General features: G+C 41.7%; 1 protein-coding gene across 6 annotated transcripts in view; it reads left to right on the forward strand.

The window, feature by feature from the left end:
* Afg1l (AFG1 like ATPase) overlaps positions 1-25,252 on the forward strand; it is a 156,575-nt gene that overhangs the window by 41,091 nt on the left and 90,232 nt on the right. For all 6 annotated transcript variants that reach the window (XM_085690825.2, XM_085690822.2, XM_048425158.3 and 3 more), the window contains 3 exons: positions 8,857-8,958; positions 10,086-10,216; positions 17,586-17,685. In XM_085690825.2, the coding sequence (XP_085546951.2) occupies positions 8,857-8,958; positions 10,086-10,216; positions 17,586-17,685 (333 nt within the window). The remainder of the gene's footprint in view (positions 1-8,856; positions 8,959-10,085; positions 10,217-17,585; positions 17,686-25,252) is intronic.

Genomic DNA, 25,252 nt, shown 5'->3' on the forward strand with positions numbered 1-25,252 from the left:
CCCAACACGCAGGAGGCTGAGGCCTCAGGAGTATGAGCTTCAGGCTATGTCATAAGCCTTGTCTCAAAGAAAAATGAAACAATGAGGAGGAAGAGGGAAGAGGGAGAGAGGGAAGGAATTATCTGGAATGTTCAGTGTAGGCTGGGTACATGCTGTTGATTAAAATACCTTTTAGCAGAGAGGAAGAGATACAAACCTTGAACTAGGAAGTGAGATAACTTGGTGGCTAGAGTCAGTTTAGAATACTCAGAAAAGGGTAATAAGAAGTTAGCTTCTCATTTTGAGGGCTCTCAGCTAGAATAGCCTCAGAATGTCACCCCAAACTCGTATTCTTTACCCATTTTGGACTTGAGAAATAGGTATTAAATCTAGCAAGGTTTCCTGGGAAGGAGGGCACCAGCTTCCTAGCACCCCATGCTACCGCTTCCTATTTCTCCATTGCCTTGTGCTTGGTGGTGCCCGCTATATGATATTCTTTATTCATGGATAGGTGGAGATGAGGACCTTGGATGACCTTATATCCAGGACCCTTCACAGGGTTGGTATTCAAACTGGCCGATTAACACTGTAGTTCAACCTTCAAGAAAACTATATTCATTAATCGTACATAACTCATCGCATTCAGAGGCCGAAAGCTGTGTGGTGATAATCTGAGCCTTTGCTTCCGGCTTGTAGCTGGTTCTGGTCTTCTGCAAGCACTTGACCAGAAGACAGCTGTCAAAGCAAAAACCCATTCTCATCTTGAAGAGAATAAGACATAGTTTATTCTGGAGCTAAATGAGCAGCCAGGACCTAGAAACAGATTCAGGTTCTGCAAACACCAGACTGCACCATGGAAGTGCTGACATGAGATTCTAGTAGTCGCAGAACAAAGGAACTGCAAGTGACATTCATTGGTTGGTCCATAAGTCACAGCCAAGCAAGACAACTGCTGTAGGTTTGAGATAAAAATGTCTGATATCATTCTTAGGTTTTAGATTAGTGGTCTGCTAATATGTTAAAGTTTTGACAGTCACAAGAATGTTAGGTCAGACACAGGGTGGGCAATGGATGGCTTTCAGAGGGACTAGAAGGAGCTGAGACAATCTGGCTCTGGTTTGTAGCATTTTAACTCTCTGTAATCTTGAAGTTTAGTCATTTGGCCTTGTAGAATCTTTAACACAGGTCCAGCCTTTCCTCCTTCCCACCTTCCCTCTCTTTCTCCCTTTTTTGGGTGGAGGAACTCCAGTCCCTACTGCAGTGGTGCCTGCAGGGTTAATATTTATCTAGACTATAGAAGAGAATGGAAGGCCTATATTCCCTACCCCGCAGCAGCCTGGCCCGTCCTACGCTCACACCGAGCTCTAGAAGTTAGCAGAGGTTAGAGCACTGTTGTGGGGCTTGGAGGGATGGGAGGACCCCACTTCCTGCTGTCTGCAGGGACAGCTGTGAGAAGGAACCTCCAGGAGGGTTCTCCATTTTTTGACTTCCTAAGTCAGGGCTTGATCATCAGATGTCAAAGCTCTGGATTTTTCAAGTTAATTCTCAGCAATTCTCCTCTCTTGAGAAAACACCAGGTTTATGATTCTTAGAGACTGAAGCCACATGGTGAACTTGGTAGAATTTAGTGTCCGGCTCATTTTTCCCCCAAGGTCCTATGACCTTGTGCTCCTCACACGGGACAGGTGTTTGTTAAGCATCTGCCCCGTGCCAGGCAGTGTCTTGCTTTTGGAGATATAGCAAATAGACGGGTCGCCACTGCTCACTCATTTTATTCCCAACTCCCCATTTTCTTCAGCCTTCAAGTCCCGAAGCACAGCTCCCCTTTTTGCGGTGAGTCTGGCTACTTTAGGTTCCACACAGAAAGGGAATCACCTGATGTCAGGCCTTTCATGTCTGGCCTATTTTACTGAGCAAAAAATATCTTCAAGATTCATCTACATTGTCCCACGCATCAGAATGCTTTCCCCTTTGTTTTTATGTTTCTCCCATTTTCAAACCAGTAGAGTTTAAAATAAACTTTATAGATACTAGTTTGGAACGAGATAATTTGAAGACTGTATCAAGAGTAAACTAAAAATATTTTTGCAGTGGCCAAAAATATCCAACCACACAAGAATTTTCTTCTTTTTAAGGGCTGAATAATATTCCATCACATGTATATATCACAGGTTGTTATCTATTTATTATCAGTGGGTGTTTTGAGTCCTTCTGCCTTCGGTTGTTGTGAATGATGCTACTGTGAACATTAATGTATAGATCTTTGTTTACATTCCCACTTTCTGTTATTTTATATACCCCAAAGTGGGGTTGCTAGGCAATTGTGTTTAATTTGGGGGCCTGTCATACTGTTGCCAGGCAGTAGAGTGTGCCATTGGCGAGTTTTGCTGTTGTTTGGTTGTTTGAGATGGGGTCTTATTTAATCTGAGCCAGCCTCAAACTCAGTATGTAGCTGAGACTGGCCTTGGAGTTCTGGGATTGTAGGTGTGTGCCATAGTACCTCATGGTTGAGTACCACTATGCTCTGGGGCCTCTCGAAGGTTCCTCAGATACCTGTCTGGAGCCAAGGAGGGAGAGACTCGGACACCTATTAGAAAACTCACACAGGTGGTAGACTGTGTGCAATTTTCCATCATTGTTTTGTGTTTCCTCTCTATTGTTCAGTTGAAATAGAGTTTAGTTCCACCACCCCCCCCAGTGTTTTCAGTGATTTATCTTTTGGTTTATTGACTTCTTAATTATTTCCTTTCTTATATTTACCTTGGGTTTCCGTTGCTGCCTTTTCTAGTTTGTAAACTAGGACAAGTTTCTGTTGATTTTAAAGTGTTGCTTTTTAATATAAGTGTTTGAAGTTCTGAAATTACCTCTAAGAGTTGCTTTGGCAGTGCTCATCAAATATTGATATGCCTTCGACTTTTTATTTGTTTGAAGCAGGATAGAAAAATAGAAAGTTATGAGGGTATGGGAAGGGAAAGGAACCTTTCACTCTGGAGTCTGATCGAGGCCTCTGCCAGTTGAGGATCAAGAGCTCCAACACAATTAACATTTGCTGTGCAGGCTGCCTATATAAAGACATTCTTTTGCAATATAAGGGCATTTTGCATTAGAGTGCTAAGATAGCAAAGGACCGTGTATAAGTCCTGAACATATGAATCCTTTAGTGTGGCCCTTCTCCTGTCTGTATTTTCTCCTATTAATTTTAGTTTACAGTTAGCATGCAATTCCTGTGATCTGGTGTTGCTTTGTTTGCTGTACTCCTGTTGACTCTGTAATCTAATGTAAAGTCCTTAGGCACCCTCTAAAGACAGCTCAAACTCCACCAAATCCTGTCTATGGCTGTTGTAAAGACAATGCAACGAGGCTCTCCTCTGGGCAGTCCATACCTGTGCTCTCAGGCCTGCTTCATGCTCTCCCCTGGGCAGTCCATGCCTGTGCTCTCATGTCTGCTTCATGCTCTCCTCTTTCTTTAATCCTCATGTTTACTCTTTGTCTAAAATGTCTTAGTAAACTACAGCTCTCCTTCTCCCTGGCTCATTCTCTGCATGCACACAGTTGTGAGACTGGACCACAAATGTTACAATTAGTTTTTCCAGGACTTGACCATTATCTCAAATTTTCAGGATCCCCCATGTATGTCATCACTCCTAGACAATAGGAAATAGTCTCTAGACTACAACGCCCACATTCCCAAGAGGTGGGGTGGGTGGTGTATAGTCATTTGTTAGGTTATAGATGTATGTCATTGTTTGGGGGGGTGGATATAGGAATATAGGATAAAAGACAACTATTAACCTCAAATATTTTACATTGGTATGGATTTTGGTATATTGATACAAATTTAAAATTATTTTTGTTATACTATATGTTTCTACTCTTGTTTGGGGTATTGTGCCTATGCAGCTCATTTCAAAATGTTATGTATAATTAGGAAATATAGGTTAGTGGTTAATTATCTATAATAATCAAACTTGTAGTCATAGTAGGTATGTCAGATATATTTTAGATAGATAGGTGGCTTCAAATGCTTCAGAGACCTACATAATTTGGGATTTAAGATGTTTAATAACCTAAGGCATTTTCATGACATTAAGACACATCTGCTCCTGACAGTACCAATCTACTTTTTAAAAGGATAATGCACATCAAAGAACCTCCATTTTTATTTTGGCAAAGCTAGCCATTTGGGAAAAAAGCTGCCCTTTCCTTGACTGCTGACAATATATCATCCAAACTAGACATGCAAGACACAAAGGAAAGAAAATGCCAAACTTTGCCAAGACAAGTTGTGACAGTCTTTCAAAATTCCCGCTTCATAGAAAAGTTTGCCAATATTCTGAAGGACATAATGAAAAGTGAGTGCCAAACTTTGCCAAGACAAAGTAGGACAGTCTTTCAAAATTTCTTGCTTCATAGAAAAGTCTATTAGATATTCTAGAGCTGTAGGCCAAAGATGGATGCCCCAACATTTCAGAGGACCCTTGGGTGACTGTCAAGGCAGCCAGATGTCTCTATCATTTTTATAGTTTTGGAAGTGACTTGCATTGCACTTCTTGTTTATTCAGACATATTATATCCTTCTGGGATCTTTGATAGAGTTGAAGATTTTATAGTTACAGTCTTCCTTAGTTATGATGGAAGGTAAATTAGGTACAAAACTTTGGATTTGCCAAGAAGGATAAATAATGGAGTATTTTCTCTGAATTTGCCAAATACAAATGGACTGGATTTTGTAAATACAATTCTTACTTGATAATTGTTCTTAGTGTATACAGTTTTGCTATGTTAAAGCTAAAACCTTTCCTTTTTATTTAGACAAAAAGGGAATAGTAATGTTGTGGAACAGAGTATTTGTTTAACTATGTAAGAGTATGCTGCATTTGTTTATGCTGCATCTGTTTAACAATGTAAAGGTGTGTTGCTATTTCACCTTACCTGCCTAAGACTCCTGATTGGTCTAATAAAAGTTGAATGGACAATAGTTAAACAGAGGAAGGATGGGAGGGCTGGTAGGCAGAGAGAAAAGAGGAGCTAGACAGCAAGACAGGAGGAAGTAGGAAAGTAGAATGGACAGTACATGGATGAGCCTTGGGGTAACACACAGATCAATACAAATGGGTTAATTAAAGTTAAAAAAGTTAGCTAGAAACAAGCCTAAGTTAAGATTTAACATTCATAATTAATAATAAGTCCCCATGACTTGGCTTGGGGGCTGGTAGTCCAAGAAAGCCTGCTACAGTTGAATATTTCATGTGTATTTGACAACACTAGCCACTTATTGTTGTGTGTAATATTCTGTACCTCACTTTTGTCAAATGTTATGGATATCTGTATCCTCACTGCCTTTGTTTTTATTTTGTCTTTTTCCAAGAAAGGAATGTTGACACCTCTCACATTTATTGTGGATTAGATGATTTCCTCATTTAGTTTCATTTAATATACTTTGGTACTTCATGAGTAGGTACATATGAATTTAATGTTGTTATATTCTTTCTTTTCTTCCTTTGCTGTAGACTGAGCTCAGACATGACTCCAGCCTCCCATAGACTGGGATTCCAGATGTAGGCCACAGTATCCCCTGCTATTCTACCTTCTTGATGAATCAATTATTTCATTATGGAGTGTCATCCTTCATCTTTAACAGTATTCCTGATTCTTTGTCCAATATTCATATGATTACTGCAACTTTCTTAGGATGAGTATTTGTGGGGCAGATCTCAACTTCTACTTTTCAAAAAAATTTGAGGTTTAATTAGTTAATTTTTTGTGTTTGGGTTCCTGCCTGTGTGCGTGTCATTGCACTACCTGCATACAATCCCTAAAGAGACCAAAAGAGGGTGTCAGGTCCCTTGGAACTGGTGGTGGTGAGCCACCGTGTGATGCTGAGACTCAAACCTGGGTCCTCTAGAAGAACTGCCTGTGCTCTTAACCTCTGGCCCATCTCTGAAGTCCCCAGTTTTCACTTTTTTTTTTCAAATATTTATTTTCATTATGTATACAATATTCTGTCTGTGTATATGCCTGCAGGTCAGAAGAGGGCACCAGGCCTCATTACAGATGGTTGTGAGCCACCATGTGGTTGCTGGGAATTGAACTCAGGACCTTTGGAAGAGCAGGCAATGCTCTTAACCTCTGAGCCATCTCTCCAGCCCCAGTTTTCACTTTTATCACGTGTGTTTGGGTATCATGAAGAGAGTCTATAGTTTTTACGATTTGTTCATTTATCTCGGCCTTCTTTTTTTGGATTATGAGGTCCAGTTGGTGTGATCAGTATGGTAGGGCTAAAGCCTTCCATCTTAGATTTGTATTCTGTTTCTCATCTGGGTCACTTTTAGCTATCACCCTGCCCTCTCTTTGTTGCGTGTACAGCCGTGTGATAGTGAAGTGTCATGTACAGGCGTGTAATAGTACAGTGTCGTGTACAGCCATGTGATAGTACAGTGTTGTGTACAGCCATGGAATAGTACTTTTCTATTTCTCTCACCAACCTAAGAATAACATTTATGCTGATATTGGCTACAACTCACCTATGCACTATTAACCCTGTAATACATTACTTCTGCAGTTTGTCTTGCATCTCCCTGAGGCAGAATCTTGCTATAGTTCATGGTGGCCTTGAACTCCTTGTGTAGCCCAGGTTGATGAGGAACTCATACTGATCCCAGGGCTTTTTAAAGTCTTGTTCCTGTTGTACCTCAAGTACCTGCAGTAGCACCTTATTCATGTGGACATTCAGTAAATATATCGATTAAGTGAATAAGGATATTTATTGTACTCAAGAGTTTCAAAGTCATATGGTTAAAAATGTATGTTACTTAATGTTTCCTTTTCCTTTTTTTTTTTTTTGAGACATGTCTTGCTATGTAACAACTCAGGCTAGCTTCCAGCTCACATGATGACCTTGTTCCATTTTAAGCCCATTTGACAGAAAGTTCACACAAATATCAAGTTCCGGTACATGTTCTTAACATTTTTGGTTAGATAATTCAAGAGCTTTGCTGGATCAGTGTTAGAGGCAGTAGAATTTTAGAGTTTACTGCTTTACTTTTTTTGGTAGATGTAATGATAGAGAATCTGCTGTTGCTTATTCTAGCCAGAAGTACCGTACTGAAGGTTTTGCAAAGAGTCACGTTTTCATTTAAGTGAGCGTTTGAATGAAAAGTCTGACTGGGAATTGCATTTTTACATAAAAAGACCTGGCATTGAAATGGCATGGACTTGGAGGCTGGAGAGTTATCTCAGGGGCTAAGAGCATTTGTTGATCTTGGAGAGGACCCAGCTTCAATTCCCAGCACCCACACGGTGGCTCATAACCATCAGTAATTCCAGTCACAGGAAGAATCCAACACTCTCTTCTAGCCTTCAAGAGTACTGTGTGTATGTGGTTTATAGACATACATGTAGGCAAAACAATTACACACATAAATTTAAAAAAGAATGAAGGAGAGAGGGAGAGAGAACTGGGGGAAGGAAGGAAGAAAGGCCATGGGTTTAATGTTTCCTTGAATGGAGAAAAGCTCAAAATTGAGTCTGTGTCTTCCTGATTGCTAAACTGCCTTTGAATCTTAGTAATTACATCCCCTACTTCGATGTGTGTGTGTGTGTGTGTGTGTGTGTGTGTGTGTGTGTGTGTGTCTTGGTGCAGGGGATTGGAGACAGGACCCTTACATGCAGGCTTGTCTTGCTGATGGCTGCTGGGGTGTGGACTAAGTGTGGGTACTGCTGCAGTCCCCCCAGTACTAGGTTCCCAAGTGCTAGGTTCCTGGGTGCTAGGTTTTCTGCAAGAGAGCAGTATTTTTTGTGATTGCCTATGCTCAGGTGACCGACATTCAGCTACTAGTGCAATATAGCAAGTAACATTTTAAGTGTTGAAAACGAGATAATTTAATTCTAAAGATTGATTATCAGAGTTTCTGAATTAGGGTTCATTTTGAAAAGTATGGTCTCAGCTTTAAATAGGACTAAGTGTTATAATTGACAATTTTCCTCTTAACTTTTTCCCTCTTTAAAAATTATTTGTATCTATTATTTGTTGTAAAAGGCCTCTTGTTCATTTCCGGCTGCTCAGCCCTGAAATAATCACACAGAAACCATATTACTTGTAATACTGTTTGGCCAATGGCTTAAGCATATTTTTGGCTAACTTATATCTTAAATTAACCCACCTCCATTAATCTGTGTATTGCCATGAAGCTGTGGCTTACTGGGTAAAGTTTTATCATCTGTCTCAGGCAGGGCTACATGGCTTCTCCTGACTCTGCCTTCTTACTCCCAGCATTCAGTTTAGTTTTCCCTGCCTATCTAAGTTCTGCCTTGCTCTAGGCCAAAGCAGTTTCTTTATTCATTAATCAATAAAAGCAACACATATACAGAAGGACCTCCCACACCAATTATTATTATGTGTGCCTATGATATGTGTGTTTGGGTAGGGTGGGAATGGGATTAAGTGCTAGTCAGGGCAGGCTTACACAGCAAGTACTACACCTGCTGAGCCATCCTGTCAGCCAGCCACGTTCTCTCCATATTCTTACTTGAAATTTCTGAATTTCTCATACTTCCTAATATATAGTAATGCCAATAGATTAATTTATTCTAGTGTGTTTCATATGAAAAGCTGGAAGAACAGCCTAGAAGTCATCCTAGGTGATGAGCGTACCTTCATTGTTGACGAAAAGCAGGATTATGAACACAACGGGAGCATTAGTCTTTAAGAGCCGGTTCAGCAGGCAAAGTAAGTGCCTCTCTGACCCAGCAGAGCAGCCGCCTCTAGCTTCCCAGGAAGAGCGCGTCTCATTATCTCAAAGCTAATGAACAATCATTAGTGTAATCAGCACATGCCATTTAATGGTATTCTTAAATTTTTTTATTTTTATTTTCAAGGTACAGGGAAAACAATGGTGATGGACATGTTTTATGCTTATGTGGAGATGAAGAGGAAAAAACGGGTCCACTTTCATGGCTTCATGCTAGATGTGCACAGAAGTAAGTCAGTGACCCCAAGCAGCCAGTGGCTTTTCAGAGTGACAATGACAAAGACATTTTCTTTTCTGGTGATCAAACTTGTAAGCCGTAAAACAATCAGGCTTTTGCTTGAAGTAAAATTTTCTTGGGTATCTTTTGCTTTGCAGTATGTGGAAAACAAGACTTCATCGTGAGGTCGTTCTTAAGACCAGTTCAGTGCTAGATGGGAGGTTTGCTGGAAGAGGTCTATGCCACACCCGCTTTAGGAAGTCCCTTTGATTAGGTTTCTACTGTGTTACCTGTCTTGTCGGCACTCAGACTGTATTTACATGTAGATTTTATAGCTTTCCTTATAGATCTTTCTTTTTTGAAAATTTAATTATTTAATTATTTACTTATTTATTCCTGAGACAGGCTTTCTCTGTGTAGCCCTGGCTTTCCTGGAATTCGATCTGTAGACCAGGCTGGCCTTGAACTCAGAAATCTGTCTGCCTCTGCTTCCCAGGTGCACTACCATACCAGGTTTCTTGTTTCTTCTTTGAGATAGTCAGATGTAATTCCTGATCCTTCAGCATCATCTTTCACTGGTGGGATTCCCATGGGTTCCATCTTGCCTATCTCTTGGTGTTTGTAGATTATTTTCTGCATGCTTTGCCTATCGTCCATTCCTGCCTAGAGTGGGAACATTGCCTTCCCCAGTACATTCAGTGTTTAGTGTAAATATAGTGAATAAGCAGGAATGGTCTGAATGTCTTGGGATGGAGACAAGAGAGCATTCTGATTGGCTACGCTAGACAAGATGTGTATGTACTTCACACTCATCACTTAAACCCCAGGACCAGTTCCAATTTGCCGATGCGTCTAGCTGCCTATCACTGTCACCCATATGGTGACTCAGCAGTGAGAGGAAGTGGCCGTGAATTCCCTTTATGGTTTTAAGACTATAATATTTAGATGCCTTATATTGAAGTGAGAAAATGCAATGCCTTTTAATAATCAGATTGTGATGACTGAACTCCATTTCTTGTGGAGTTTAAATTTAGTTTTTATGTCCAAGTTAAGATTCATTCAGAGATAAAAATATGTTCTAGTTCCCTACAATGCTCTATTAATATAATACTTTGTCTGTTTTATTTCCTATATCTAAGGAATACATCGCCTTAAGCAGAGCTTGCCAAAAAGGAAAGCAGGATTCATGGCTAAGTCATATGACCCCATAGCTCCCATAGCAGACGAAATCAGCCAAGAAGCTTGTCTCCTCTGCTTTGATGAATTTCAGGTAAAGTGGGATTTTTCTTTTTGTTAGATTTAGATTTATTTTTAGAATTTCAAATTATGTGGATATGCACACATACACTTGCATGGGGTTGTGTATGAGTGTGGATGCTCACCAAGGCCAGAGGCATCGGGGCCCCTGGAATTGTATTTACAGGTGGTTCTGGGCTGCCTGGGTTCAGGGAATGCGACTCTGGTTTTCTCAACAGCACTAGGCACTCTGAGCATCTGCACCCCGAGTGGAGATTTCATAGCTATAGAATGGCACACTGAACAAAGTCGGGAGGTTTAAATTTTGCTCCTGGTATTTTCACTATTTTATGAATTGATTTCACATATTTTCTGTTCAATTTTGCTGTCTGGTTTAGAGTTTCACTGGCCATGGCCTTCTCAAGGAAAATTGGCCCCTGAGAAAAGATTTTTGGGCCATAGTGCTTTAAGAATTGTTTTATTATTCATTCACCTTTAGGTGTGTGTGCGTCTGTGTGGCTGTGCATGTGGGTTACTCTGGAGGCCAGAGGAGGGCGGCAGAGCCCCCGGAACTGTAGTTACAAGTAGCTGTGGTGCTGAGAACTGGATGTGAGTTCTGTGCAGGAGCACCCAGAGCTTCCATGCACTGAGTGTATGCAGATGGTCACAAGGCCAGAGGGCACCAGATCCTCTGGAACTGGAGTTATAGGCCATTGTGAGTGACTCAGTGTGTGTGATGAGAAATGAACCTGGTCCTCTGCAGTAATGTTAAGCACTCCTAACCACTGAGCCATATCTTCAGTCCCTAAATTTTATATTTCTTTTAATTTTAGGTATATGAGTAGTTTGTCTGCTTGTATGCCTGTGCACCATGTGTGTGCATTGCCCACAGAGGCCCAAAGAGGGCATCATATCACCTGGGGCTGGAGTCACAGACAGCTGTGAACTGCCATATGGGTGCAGGTATCAAACTGGGTGTTCATGAAGAGCAGCCAGTGCTCTTACCCACTGAGCCGTCTCTCTAGCTCCATATTTGTTTTTGTATCAACATGGTTATAGATTTTTTTTTTGCTTTTTATTGGTTAAAGAAGGATCCCATGAAAGTTCCCCAAGCCATAATGTCCCACTAATAATGCTGGCTGTCTGGGTACTTGCCAGTAAATTCACATTTGAGAGGGGAGGAGGGGTCAAGGATAAATGTATGTCTACATTATGCTTAAACAAGCCCAGGCCCGCCAGAGTCCCAGGTAACAAAGAGGGTTCCTGTTACATTTTAAGTGTCTTAGTTACTTTTCTATTGCTGTGAAGAAAGACTATGACTAGGACAACTTATAGGCACTTATGACTAGGACAACTTATAGGCACGAGAGTTTCCTGGGGGCTTGGCTACAGTTTGAGAGGTTTAACCCATGATCCTCATGACGGGGAGCATGGCTGCAGGCAGGCATGATGTTAGAGCAGTGGCCGAGAGTTGGGCTTTTTAAAAATCTCAAAACCAGCCCCTAATGGCATACTTCCTACAACAAGGTCATACCTCCTGATCCTTCCTAAACAGCTCTACCAACTGGGGGACTAAGTATTCAAATTCTGAGCCTATGGGAGCCATTCTCATTCAAACCCAGTGAGACAGGCTCGTAAAGAATCTTGCCTGCTAACACATACAGAGGTGAGTGTCATCACCTGCCTCATCCAAACTTGCTTTGATAGTTATCCCGGTTGCCTGACCTCTTGTCGCGAGACCGTTCCTGTTCCACCGCTAAACAGACTATGCCTGTCTTTTAGGTAGCTAATCTGCAAGCTTGTCAGCAACCTTGGACCTATGTTTCTTATGAATTTACTCTATCTGGGGAAACACTTGTATAGGGGATCCTGTTAGACCAGAGTACCTCTTTGTCTCTATCTGTTCAGGCCCTACTTATTTAGGTACTGTATTCCAAATGAAAGACTTCAAATATATTTCATTTTTGACAAATTGAAACCTTTGATGGTTGAGGTCTTGCCTCAAGGCATCTTTCTCATTGTCCCAGTTAAGGTTTGAGCTCTTTCTTTAATGATGCTCTCTCCTAAATAGTTACAGTTTTATACACACCTTGTTCACAGTTCACAACCTTATTTACTTACCTATTTTGAGACAGGATCACTGGGGAGTTCTGGCTGGCTTGGGACTCTATATAGATCAGGCTGAGAGATCTATTTGCATACTGGCCTCCTGAGTACTGGGAGAAAAGGAGGCATCACCATTTATTTATTTTAGATTTGGTTTATTGCATTTTATCTGTGTAGGTATTTTGCCTGCATGTGTGTCTATGTATGTACCACATGGGTGCTTGGTGCCCTCAGACATAGAAGAGGGTGTCAAGTCCCTTGGAACTGGAGTTAAAGGTCAGCATCAGCTGTCCTGTGGGTGCTGGAAATCAAACCCAGGTCCTCTGGAAGAGCAGCCAGCGCTCAACCACTGAGCCATCTCTCCAGTCTTTGTTTTTTTTTTTTTTTTGTTTTTAAAAGATTTATTTTCACTTTAACTATGAGCAATTGTTTGCCTACAAGCATTGAAGTTCACTGAAGATGTACCTGGTGCTTTCAGAGGGCACCAGATCCCCAGGAACTGCAGTTACAGATGGCTGTGAGCGGCCTTGTGAGTGCTGGGAACCAAACCTGGGTCCTCTGCGAGAGCAGGAAGTGCTCTTAGTTGCTCACCATCTCTCCAGGTCCTGTCCACAGCTTTAAATGCACTCTTGTTCTTTTCTTTGTCTAACTGGACTTAATTCTTCTTGGCTCTGCCTGCTCTGTCTTTTGCTGATGTCTCGCTGTAAACCTGGCATCAAGCAGCAAACATTCCACCATTGATGCTGTGTTATGTTGGGTTCCCCCCACAAAATGAAAAGTTCATTGCTTTTGAATTCAGTCTCCCTTAAAACCTTTAGGTCATAAGCAGACCATGCCACATTTTTTGACAGAATATAACAGAAATGGCCTCCAGCCCATCTCCCGACTGAATCCTTTTTGTCTGAAACCTCACGAGCACTCTTTCCTGTCCATATCTTGGCATTCTGATCTTCCATACTCCCGCCATAGTGGTTCGTCAAGCTTTGCCTGCGGCCTTCCTCGTGTGAGCATTACTACGCTTGTGTGTAAGAGCAGCTCTTGAGCAAAGCCAGCATTTTAAAGCCCAAAGGCTCAAACCTCGGCCACATTATCTCCTGGAAATATCATGAATTATCTGGTCATTTGAATTGTTAATAGATAAAATGATCTTATTATTTAATTTACATTATTTCTGCATTAATATCATTTTTCTCCTTTGTTTTCTTACTAGGTTAGTCTTTCATGAACTGTTTGAGATATTGCTTATTTATCTATTGGCTCTTCCATCCCATCTATTCTGTGTACTCTTCATCTTTTTTTTGTTCGTTTTGATGCTAGAGACTGGACCTAGAGACCTCTTACACACTGGACAAGGCATCTAACATCGAGCTGCACCTCAGCTCCTTATGTATACTCTCTGATGTACATAAGACTCTACTGTGTCCTGGGTGCTTTCTCTGTGCCTGTGTGTTTGTGCTGTTTGTTTTGGTTTTGGTTTGCTTTGCATCAAGGCCCCTCTATAGAGCCCTGACTGTCCTGGAATTTGCTTTGCAGACCAGGCCGGGCTCTTAACTCACATCCATTTGCCTCTGCCGCCTGAATGGTGGGGTTAAAGGTGTGTTCCATCATGTCTGACCTCTATATTTTGTCTTTTTTTTTTAAAAAGAAATACTTATTTTAAGTTTTAATTGTATACACGTGTGCACATAAGTGTGGGTGTTTGCAAACTCAAGAGAAGACAAGGATTCCCTGGAGCTAGAGTTGTAGGCAGCTATGAGCTACCCGACGTGGGTTCTGGGAACTGAGCTAGGGTCCTCTGGAAGAACAAGAATTACTCTTGACCACCAATCCCACTGCCTTTGTTCTTAAACACTGTACTTGATATCTATCCTTCCATTTGCAACCAAGATTCTATACAACAATGCATTACTAATATGGAATTATAGGAGCATATACTAGTTAGCATTTCTTGAGAGTTTAACCTATGTCTTATTAAAGTTTTACAACTATGTATTATTGCTGCTTTCATTATATTGCTGAGAAAATGGAGAGTCAGAGAGGTTACATAACTCAGCATCCTTGCTCTGACTCAGCAACTGGGTTATATATCTTCTTTAGTACACAAAGTCTTGTATTATGTGGTTAACTATCTGGCTATAGAGGAAGGTGGGGTTTGGGGTGTTTAATAACAGGACCTAGAAGTTATCTTTAAGCTAGTATAATACTTGCTGAATTTATCAGAAATGAATCTTTAGATGCTTTATTCTTAGTGACAGTATGTCTAAAACTGCCACTCCACTTTTAAAATTGAATCATGCTATTAGTCTTGCTAGTTTTGCTGTTTGTTATTGGTCTCTAGAGTGGTGGTAATGAATATAATGTTTATTTTATAGGGAGATGAACGTGAATTATTACTGCTTAGAAGCAAGGACCAAGAGCACTTTCTATCTGTGCTCTTGGGTTTAAGGAGTTTTTAAGGTCCCACTTTGGAAGCATGTAGCTCACGCTTTGCAGAGTGCATTCTCTCTTTGGCATCTTTACCAGTGTGATGTCTCAGATACATTTCTTTGGTCGAGGGATATGTCTACATAGGGCTTTGTTTTTGTTTTTTTTTCTTAAATGTGTTCTAGTGAGTGAAATAAAAAAATACCTCATTCTTAAGGCTTTCTTTCAAATCTTTATTGTATCTTTGAATATTTATGTTACCTGCTAAACTACTTGTGATTCTGAAAGCATCAGAATACCGAGAGAAGATGTGTCTTATTAGTTAGTATTTAAAAAGCATTTTGATAAGCAGAATGCTGTGTAAAATTCTCCTCCATAAAGTATCAATATCACTCACAGATACTACTTGCCATTTTCATAAAGCAGGAGCACTATTAAAAACTGCTAATAAAAAGTAGGTGCTTGTTTCTGTGCTAATACTAATTACTGATAATGCATGCTTATATTTGTCACTCATTTCATGCCACTGTACCAATCAGTGGGTGACTGAGACTCAAGCACTTATACATGTAAATGAATTATTTTTCCCTTTTTTTATTTAAGTGAGTCATGGTGGAAGGCAACTCTAGGTCATAAAGATCTCTTCTCTTTCATGCTAATGAAATGTCTCCACTCTCTGCTCGCAGACTACCCTTATTGGTAATCTGTAGCCTTGTCTTTTGTTCCGGGTGGTAATGAAATGCTGGATGCTGAACACCCCAGCTCTCCAAGAATGTGGGGCCAATTGTCTTCTGTTCGCTTATACTGTAAAATTACTGTTCCCCAGAAAAGCCGACAAGCGCGGGGCCAAGATCAAAGAGTCTACATTGGCATCCAGCTGCACCGAGTGACTCCTGCTTTAGTAATTAGCCATAGCTTCTCCAAGTTAATTTTCTCAGCTAGCACAAAAACATCCCATAATGTTAAAACAGCCAAGTGGAACCCGACCACAAGCCTTGACTGTTCCCATCCATTTCTGGGTTAAGCTTTTGCAGTGTATCGGCTGAATATTTCACTCCAAACCTCAGGGCACAAAGGCTATTTTTTTCATTTTTTGTTCCAGAAACCATTATGGAAATAGTCAAAGCACTGCCTTCATTTTCTAATATCGAGTAGCATTTCATTGCTTTTCTGTTTAAAGGGAATATATGAGAGGCTAGAACTGGCTTTAAAATCTAATTTAAAAAGTGCAGTTGCTACTGAATTTTGCAAGCTCGTTCTGTCCCCTCATCAGAAATGCCACTGGTGTTTAGGCATTTGGAAAGGACCTTCTCTATGAATGTTTTTGTGGAAGCAAAATTTGTCCCTGGTCCTGAGCTCCCAGCGAACGCCACCAGTGCCGCTTCTCTCTCCTGTCTTGGTGAATGCTTGAGGCTCGGGAGTCTTTTCAGCAGAGGACATTTCAGTCGCTTCTCCTAGTTAACGTTTCTAAGCCTTTGCTTGAAACAAAAAGACCCCCCCCCCAGCCGTACCCCTTGTGGTTTTGTTCTGTCCAGGTGGGAAGGACACCTTACACCTTACACAGTCTCAGTGAGATCCTGGCCAGAAAGAGAGAAGCAGGTGAGACCCGTGAAGGTCAGTTTTGACTGGCTGTGTTATAATGGGTCAATTGGTAACTTGGAGTTTCTTAATCAAACAGGAAGATTTCAGTGAGTTTCTGTATCCTCTAGCAGAGGGAAGATAAGAATATGGTGAGTTAGTAAGCACGCATAAAGGCAAATTTTCCTGAGATTCTTTGAAATGTGCTGGTGAAGGTCAGAGCCCTTTTATGCCGGGTTATCTGAGCCCTGTTGGCACTCCTCGGCTGCAGTGGCCAGTGTGTCTTCAGCCGCACTTAGGTTGTGTGCAGAGTTTCCCTCTCTTAACTGCTGATTTGTGAACTGTAAAAGCCTCTTTTTAAAAAAGTTGCCATTAAGTGGACTTTTTGATTATGAATCCGAAGAAGAAATTATTTTAGAAGAAATGAGTAGCTGCATTCTCCTTTGCCCAGCGCGGTTTGGCCTGCACTGTGCTGTGCTTTAGTTGCAGGGTGCATTTCTGGGTTTGCTAGAGATTATTGTTTCAAAGCTCTGCATTAGCCGTCCTTGGGAGGGACACACTTATTTATTTAATTTTTTTTTAGCAGGAATATTTGTGTTTGCAAGGTTAGCAGAGGCTGGCGTGCTGGAAGTGACTGCAGTGTGCCTTTGGATTATTCATGGACAGTAATAGAAGGCACTTAAAAAGAACAATGAAATTGCTTATTTCTGTGATGGGCCATCTGTTGAATTGTTTTGTGCAACAATTGCACAATAGTATCTATGTCATATCATTCTATTTTCAACAGCAGCTGATTCTGTCTCACTGGCTACTTGTCCTTATTTCTAACGTCCCATGACCATTGCAAGTCACCTTTCCAGGGACCTTCGCCAGAAAGGTGTTAGGAATTGCAAATAGCCTGCATATTTTAATGCTGCTGTTGTTGCTCCCACCTTCCTGTGTGTGTGGTGGACGGGTACCGGGTGGCAGTGGAAGCAGGGAGTTGGTTGTGTTTTAATTAATTGGATTTCCTAAATGTTTAGGAGAGTTTTCTATGCTGTCCACATGGAGTTGATAAAGAAGTTAGCACGGAACATTTGATAATTTGGGTAGAAATGACTGATTAGCAGCGAAGGAGGTGTAGGTGAAAAGACTGTTCGATGGCCTTTCATGCTTTTAATTATCTACTCTTCATGACGATAATTAGAATTTTCCTCCTGGAATTCACTTCCATCTTTAAAAAAAAAAAGAGCCATTAGCAAATTTGTTAGAGCAGAAGTGAAATTAAAATAAAACAAATGTGTTGTTGTCCACAGGTCACTGACATCGCTGACGCCATGATTCTGAAACAGCTTTTTGAAAATCTGTTCAAGAACGGGGTCGTCGTTGTGGCAACCTCCAACAGACCACCGGAAGGTAAAGCAAGCCATGTGCTTTCTCCAGCCAATCAGATGGGGCTCAAGACGCTTTCGAAACCCCACATTTCTGGAGTGCTTTTCTTGTGTTTATCAGTCTGATGACTTCACCCACCCTTGGTTTTATAACAGGCTTAATCTGAAAAATCCGTCTGAATTTGTACTTAAGAAAAATTGTGGTCAGCTGAGCTCCTTTGCTCCCCATGTTGGATGTTGTCCCCCCAACACTAGACACATGATATCTACCTATGAAAATGAAAATATTCCTAGCCGATTTTATGCCATAAAAGAAAGTTCAATGAAATGAAAAACTACTCTTAATTAAATTTTTGAAAAAGATGAAGCTCACTTTCATGAGTAGTTTTTTTTTTTTAACTACTTCACTTAATTTATCATTTCTAAAAAGGCACTTGTGGCTTATTAGGAAAGTATTTAAGAATTAAAATACAAGTAGTAGTTAGACACAAAAGTAACACATTTAAAATCCTGTATTTTTTTTTTTTAACTCATCATATGGTCAGTTAAAGGTGAGGAATTCAAAATAATGTTTCGCAGGGGATTGCAAGGCCTTGCTCAGAGGGGCCAGGACTTGCCTCACACAACCCAGACCCCTCACCTCGTGGCGCTTCCTTTGTCCTTTCTGTTCTCTCACATGGTGGAGTAGCAGGCATTGGGGACTACAGACCCTACTGCTGTCCCGCCATACCTGTCCCCTGCATGCTGGCCCGCCACACCTGTCCCCTGCATGCTGGCCTGCCACACCTGTCCCCTGCACGCTGGCCATCCTCCTGTGGGGCAGCTGAGCCTGTTGGGACCGGTGCTGCACCTGTTGCTGTTGGAGCCTATGCTTGATGTTGAGGCAGAATAGCACCGGACATTTGTTCTCCTGGCAGTGCGTGGCATGGTGCCAGCAGAAGGCAAAAAGCTGTCTGCAGATGAGCCATCCACCATTGGTTTCTGTTTGTGGCCTTTGGTGTGCTGCACAGCCCTTCTCATCTTCTGGCAGGAAGGCAGGGAACCGTTGGCATTGTGACACTGGCAGGCATGTACCAGAGACTATATGCAGTGCTGTACTCTCAGACAGCGAGAGTCTCCTGGGCTCAGTGTGGCCGTTGCTTGCTAGTTGTTGCTGTCATCATCCAAGCCAAGGCCTAGTTTCTCCTTTTTTTGGTCATGATTTTTAGTGTTATAGTAGGTGATACACAGATCATAATCCTCAGTGCCCCATAATTTCTCAACGATGCTAAATTCAATTTCCTCAACTGTTACCAGGTGCAGGCAGCCATATTTATAAGTATCACAGCTCAGATGGAAAGGGATCCTGGTAGTCGGGAGCCAAGGAATACTGAGGATTACAGCTCGAGTGGAAGAGTATTCTGGCCGTTGGGAGCCAGCAATAGCACAGGTCACAGTAAGCACAGCAGCTTACAGCCCTGCTCTAGGGAAAGGTTTCCTCAGAGAATACTCCAGTCAGGACTTGACCACAATCCTAAATTTTATTTGGGTTTCCATAAGATTTTCAGTGCCCCCAATCAGGAGGAAGTAGCCTAGAAAACTACACCCACATTCCCCCCCCCAAAAAAAAAACAGATTATGGATGTTTGTCTTTGTTTAGAGTGTTGATTACAAGTTGTTATGGATAATGGTCAGGAGAAAAGATAAACAAAGGAGATTAGATTTAGAGTTCTTGTTTTGAAAAGAGAAAAAGGGAAAATGCTGTGGGATAATCTCTTGTACACTGAAAAGATTTGTCTCTTATATTAGTTTAATAGAATGTTGATTGGCTAGTAGCCAGGCAGGAAGTATAGGTGGGGCGAGCAGATTAAGAGAATTCTGGGAAGAGGAAAAGAAGGGAATCAGTCACCAGCCAGATACAGAGGGAGCAAAATGAGATGTCTTACCTTACTGAGGAAAGGTACTAAGCCATGTGGCTAAACATAGACAAGAATTATGAGTTAATTTAAGTTGTAAAAGCTAATTAATGAGCCTGAGCTAATAGGCCAAACAATTTATAATTAATAAAAGTCTTGTGTGTTTCTTTGGGACTGAATGGCTACAGGACTGGGTGGTACAGAAACTATCGTCTATAACATGGCATTAATGCCTCTCTTTATTTGATGCATTTATTGTGTTTTTGGGTCATTGTCTGCCCTCTTCCAAAATGATGCAGCTTTCTGAGGGCCTGGATATATATATAAAATCTGAGTGTGTGGGTATGCTCTATGCACTGTCAGAGTGCCTAGCACAGAGGTGGATCTCAGTATGAGGGCTCAGAATGTGAATGTATATATTTCTGCAAGGATCTCTGGTTGCAGCGGAGAATAGATTGTGTGGATGAGTTTTTGAGACTGGGAGTAAGGACCAAGAAGGCTGTTGCAGCGGTGCTGAGGGAAGGTGATGGGGCAGTGGTAGGAAATGGTCAGCTGCTGTTTCCATTATAGGCAAAGACAGCAGGGCTTGCGGATGGACCAAGTCTTGGGGATGGAAAAACAGAGACCAAACAAGCAGTCTACCACTGAGCTATCTCCCCATCTTTCAAGAGCTTTTTTTTTTTTTTTTTTTTTTTTAAATGAAATTGCCGGCGAGACACTGTCTAAAAGACAAGAAGAGAAAAGAAAAAAAGTGGGAGGTGTTGGTGGACTGTTGGGAAGGACTTGTTGGAGGATGTGTGTCACTGGGGGTGGCTTCTTGAGGTTTCAGAAGCCCACAGCAGACCCAAAGTCTCTCTTTGCTGCTGCCTGTGGTTGAGGATGTAAAACTCTCAGCTATGCTCCAGCACCATGTCTGGCTGCACACCACTGTACTTCCTGCCATGATGATAATGGACTAAACCTCTGAAACTGTAATCAAACCCTCAATTAAATGTTTTCCTTTATAAGAGGGGCTGGAGAGATGGCTCAGAGGTTAAGAGCACTGACTGCTCTTCCAGAGGACCCGGGTTCAATTCCTAGCACCCACATGGCAGTTCATAACTGTCTGTGACTCCAGTTTCAGGGGATTCAGCACCTTCACAAAACATACATGCAGGCGAAACACGAATGCACATGAAATAAAAATAATAAATTATTTTTTTAAAAAAGAGTTACTGTAGTCATGGTGTCTCTTCACAGCAATAGAGCACTAGTTAAGACAAGAATAATCTAGGAAGTCACATGATGTAGACCTACAGCCTCCACACACATATGTGCTCTGGTGCACATTCATCCCCCCATGCATATGCAGGTGACACTACACACACACATAAATACCAGATCAACTAAGTGAATATGATGTTTGCCTCTACTATAGCTGACTTGACAATAGGATTATCTTTGCACAATGACAAAGCTATGCCCATAAGTAGGGAGGTGCTAGAATGATCTAGGAGGTTCTGTAGCAAATACTGTTGAAGGAAAAGTAGTGCTTGGCAGGGCTAGAAAGGAGAGCAGTGTCTTGAAGGAGCTCAAAGACCCCAGCAGTTCTGGTGTGGTAAGGCAAGGCAGACAGGCACAAGGAGAGGCTGAGGGACACTTTGGAGCACAGATGTTGCAGGCACGAACAAGGTCTCAGGGCTGTCAGAAAGTGTGCAGAACTGGAGCTGGAGCTCGCCTTCGGAGAAGACAAAAGTTGGACGCTTAGGCACGCAGCGTTGCAACAGCTGGACACTGGTTAACTGACAGCCTCTCTCACAAGCTCCAGAGTATCTCCCTTAGCAGGGTGGACAGAAACCATCTTCAGAGGCTAATTTTTTAAAAATATTTTTAAATTTTTGGTTGTTTTGAGACAAGTTTCTCTGTGTAGCCTTGGCTGTCCTGGGAATTTGTTCTGTAGACCAGGTTGGCCTTGAACTCAGGTATCTGCGTGCCTTATTGTAAGAGGTAATGTAAGACCCGGAAGCTTGCCTCAAGCAGGACTGACAGAGTCCCAGTGGGAAAGATTGCCTTGCTTGTAACCTGAAGAAGGGGTTTCTTGGTGGAGCCTAGGAATGTGGTGGACCCAGGTAGAACTGTTCGGAAGTGACTGTAGAATCCAGGCAAGAAGTGACTATGTCTTGATATCAGACAATGGTTCTCTAGTGGGGACTGTGTGGCTTGGAGGAGATTTAGCAGTGTCTGACTGTTCTACCCAAGAGGATGCATTGGCAGGCAGCAGCGTTGAGGCTGGGACTCTTGCCAGAGACATTGTTAGTGCAGAGCTATTCTCCATGCAAGAAGCACATGGACAAACATGTCAGGATTCACAGGATCAGGAAGCTGGGGTACGGTGATGGCAGTGGATTTGTAGAGAACAACTCGAAAATGAACCACAGTTTAAAATTCACATACAGAATTCTCATAGTTTATGTGCCAAAATGAAGTTTTTCTGTTTTTATAATATTCCAAGTTTTTCTAGTTTCATGCTATTCCAGCAGGAAAAAAAAAACAGTAAGAATTAATTGGATGGTGACCCAAAGAGTTAGCAGTTCAGTAGATCAAACTAGTTAAAGATTCAAAATTAACTTAATGATTAAACTTGAGAACTCTGTTCAAAAAATAGGAACCCAGTGTTAAAGGAATGTAGACTGTGTAAGCTGGGCAGTTGTTCCTCACTGTCAACGGAATTTGGAGCACTGAAAAGAAAGCAGCCACCAGACTGAACCCAGGGTGGTACAGAGGAGGTTAGAATGTCTGCTTTTGACTTTTAAAAACTTAATATTTTATGCATATGGATAATTTGATTGCATGTACGTTTGTCTGTACACCACATGCATGCCTGGTGCCATTGGAGGCCAGTGGATTCCCTGGAACTGGAGTTACAGATAGTTGTGAGCCGCCATGTGGGTGCTGGGAACCCAACCTGAATCCTCTGCAAGAGCAGCCAGTTAAAAGCCAGTGCTCTTAACCGCTGAGCTGTCTTTCCAGCCCCAGAACTTTGCCTTTAACATTAAAAAAATTTTAAATTTTATATGTATGTCTGAACAAGCATGCATGTGCACTCAAGTGTGTGCCGTGATCTGTTTTATGGAGGTCTGTGAACAACTAGTGGGGGATTGGGTCTTTCCTTCTACCACATGGTTCCCAGGCATTGAACTCAGGTCATCTTGTTGGTTCAAATTTGTTTTCTATGTACTGTTTATTATAATGATAATGAATTAGGTAGCATTAAAATATCCTGACTAGAATTATTTGAAAAATCCATTTTCTTAGGCCACCAGACAAAGTGTTATGTGATTATATTCAGAGCAGTATATTCATAGTAAGCAAAGGCCTAGACAGCACTTCAAGTTGGCTCCCAGTGTGTGCACACTTACATTTATGCTACTTATTTTACCACTTAAAGGAAAAGATTAGCTGGGTGTGGTAGTACTTGCTTTAATCCCAGAATCTGGGAGGCAGAGGCAGACGGATCTCTGTGAGTTTGTGGTCAGCCTGGTCTACAGGGCAAGTTCCAGCCTCTTCAGAGCTAAACAGGGAGACTCTGGCTCAACAGAACAAGACAACTACAACAATGACATCTCAGTGGGCATTGGACAAAAGCTGAAAACACATTTGGAAAAACCACTACCTTTCCCAGTAGAGTTATTTCATAAAATGGAAGTAGAGTTATCGCTTTAATATGATATCAGATCTATGTGTTTTGCCTCAAAGGACAGGATTACATTTAGCATTGGAACTATGGAGCATTTTTGTTGAAGTTATGAACTTGTCAAGGTCTACAGCTATAACCTTTCTCATCTTTAAAAATGAATTCTTTGAGAATTTCATGCAGGTTATTTTGATCTTGTTCATCCAACTCCTCTTCTCCACTATTCCTAGATTCCCTTCTCCTCTTTTTAACTAGCCCATTGACTCTAGTTCGTGCTGGATATGGGACCTTCCACTGGCATGTGATTAACTCATCAGGGGCCACACCCTTAAAGACAACTGAGTCTCTCAACCTTAGAAGCCATCACCCGTCCATAATTAGTTAGTCCTAGCTCTTCAGTTAGGTGTACTGGCTTGTGAATCCCCAGGACTTCATGGTAGAAGTTGGGTGGTTGTGAATCCTTAGGACGGTAGGAGTTGCATGGCTTGCTCTTGTACAGGTCTTGTTCAGGCATCCACAGCTGCAGTGAGTTCATGAGTGCAACCATCCTGCCAGGTCTGGAAGATAAGGTTTTGTTGTGGTCCCCCTGAGCTCTGGCTCTTGCCCCTTAGTTTTGGTCAGAGATGTGTTACAGATCCCAGTCATGGCTGAGGATTGCAGGACACCCTCTCTCTGAACCCTGACTAACAACTATCATTTTTCAACGTGGAACTAAATTACAGACAGAAAGAGAAAAACAAATTGGTGGATGATTAGGAGAACCATGCAAACCATCTCTATCTCTATCTCTGTCTCTGTCTCTATCTCTATCTCTATCTCTATCTCTATCTCTATCTCTATCTCTATCTCTGTCTCTGTCTCTATCTCTATCTCTATCTCTATCTCTATCTCTATCTCTATCTCTATCTCTATCTCTGTCTCTGTCTCTGTCTCTGTCTCTGTCTCTGTCTCTGTATCTATCTATCTATCTATCGTGTATACAATATTCTACCTGCACGTGCCTGCAAAGCAGAAGAGGGCACCAGATCTCATTATAGATGATTGTGAGCCACCATGTGGTGGCTGAGAATTGAACTCAGGACCTCTGGAAGAGCAGCCAGTGCTCTTAACCACTGAGCCATCTCTCCAGCCCCCAACCACATATCTTATTTGAATTCCAGAACTATATAAAAACACTATCTAAATTGCAGAGATGTCCTGAGCATACACATGGTCTTCATAAACAGAAACACCCTAGCGTTAGAACAATGACAGATACTACAGCATTAAATGTGATTAAAGGCCAAAGAACAGCAGCTTTTTAAAAATCGATGAGTGACCAGAGCAAAGAGAAGTATGGTTCAGGAAATTTCGGTTTCAATTTTTTCGAAAGTCAGAAGTTGGGTATGGTGGTCCATGCCTGTAATCCCAACACGAGGCAGGGTGAGTCAGGAGGTTGCTAAATGTGAGGCCACTATGGGCTCCATAGCAAGATTCTGTCTCAAGGGAAAGAAAATCAGGAAAATGTAGACTGTGTGAATAAAAAGATTTAAGATTTAAAAAAGGCAACAAATTGAGCTGAAAACTCATTTACTGAGCGATCATCTGAAATAAAGACAACTAATGAAGTAAGAAGATATTCCAATTACTTCCATTCATATTAGTCTTAGGGGCCCTGAAGTGGAGACATCAAGCTGTATGTGATGAAATGGGTGCTATTTGGCAGACCACAGAGAACAGAAGGGTGAGGACGTCAGTCCCTGGGAAAGCCAGTGCGAGATGGACTTCGCTGAAGAAAGTTGTGCCAAGTGAGGCAAATCACTCAGGGGATTAGGCAAGAAGGGAATTCTGCCGAGGGGAGTTAGTGACATTGAGTGACAATGTCCTTATTTTGTGTGGCCCAGATTAGCTTCAAACTTGAGATCTCCTGCCTCAGCCTGCCAGATGCAGGGTTGCAGATAGGAGCCACTCTGGCCAGCTTGCTTTGAGGATTTAAACTATGCCTTTTACTTCCTAAATTATTAGAAAAGAAAAAAATTGAAGAA

This window comes from Myodes glareolus, chromosome 1 (genome assembly GCF_982192425.1).
Source record: "Myodes glareolus chromosome 1, mMyoGla1.1, whole genome shotgun sequence".
Lineage (NCBI taxonomy): Eukaryota > Metazoa > Chordata > Mammalia > Rodentia > Cricetidae > Myodes > Myodes glareolus.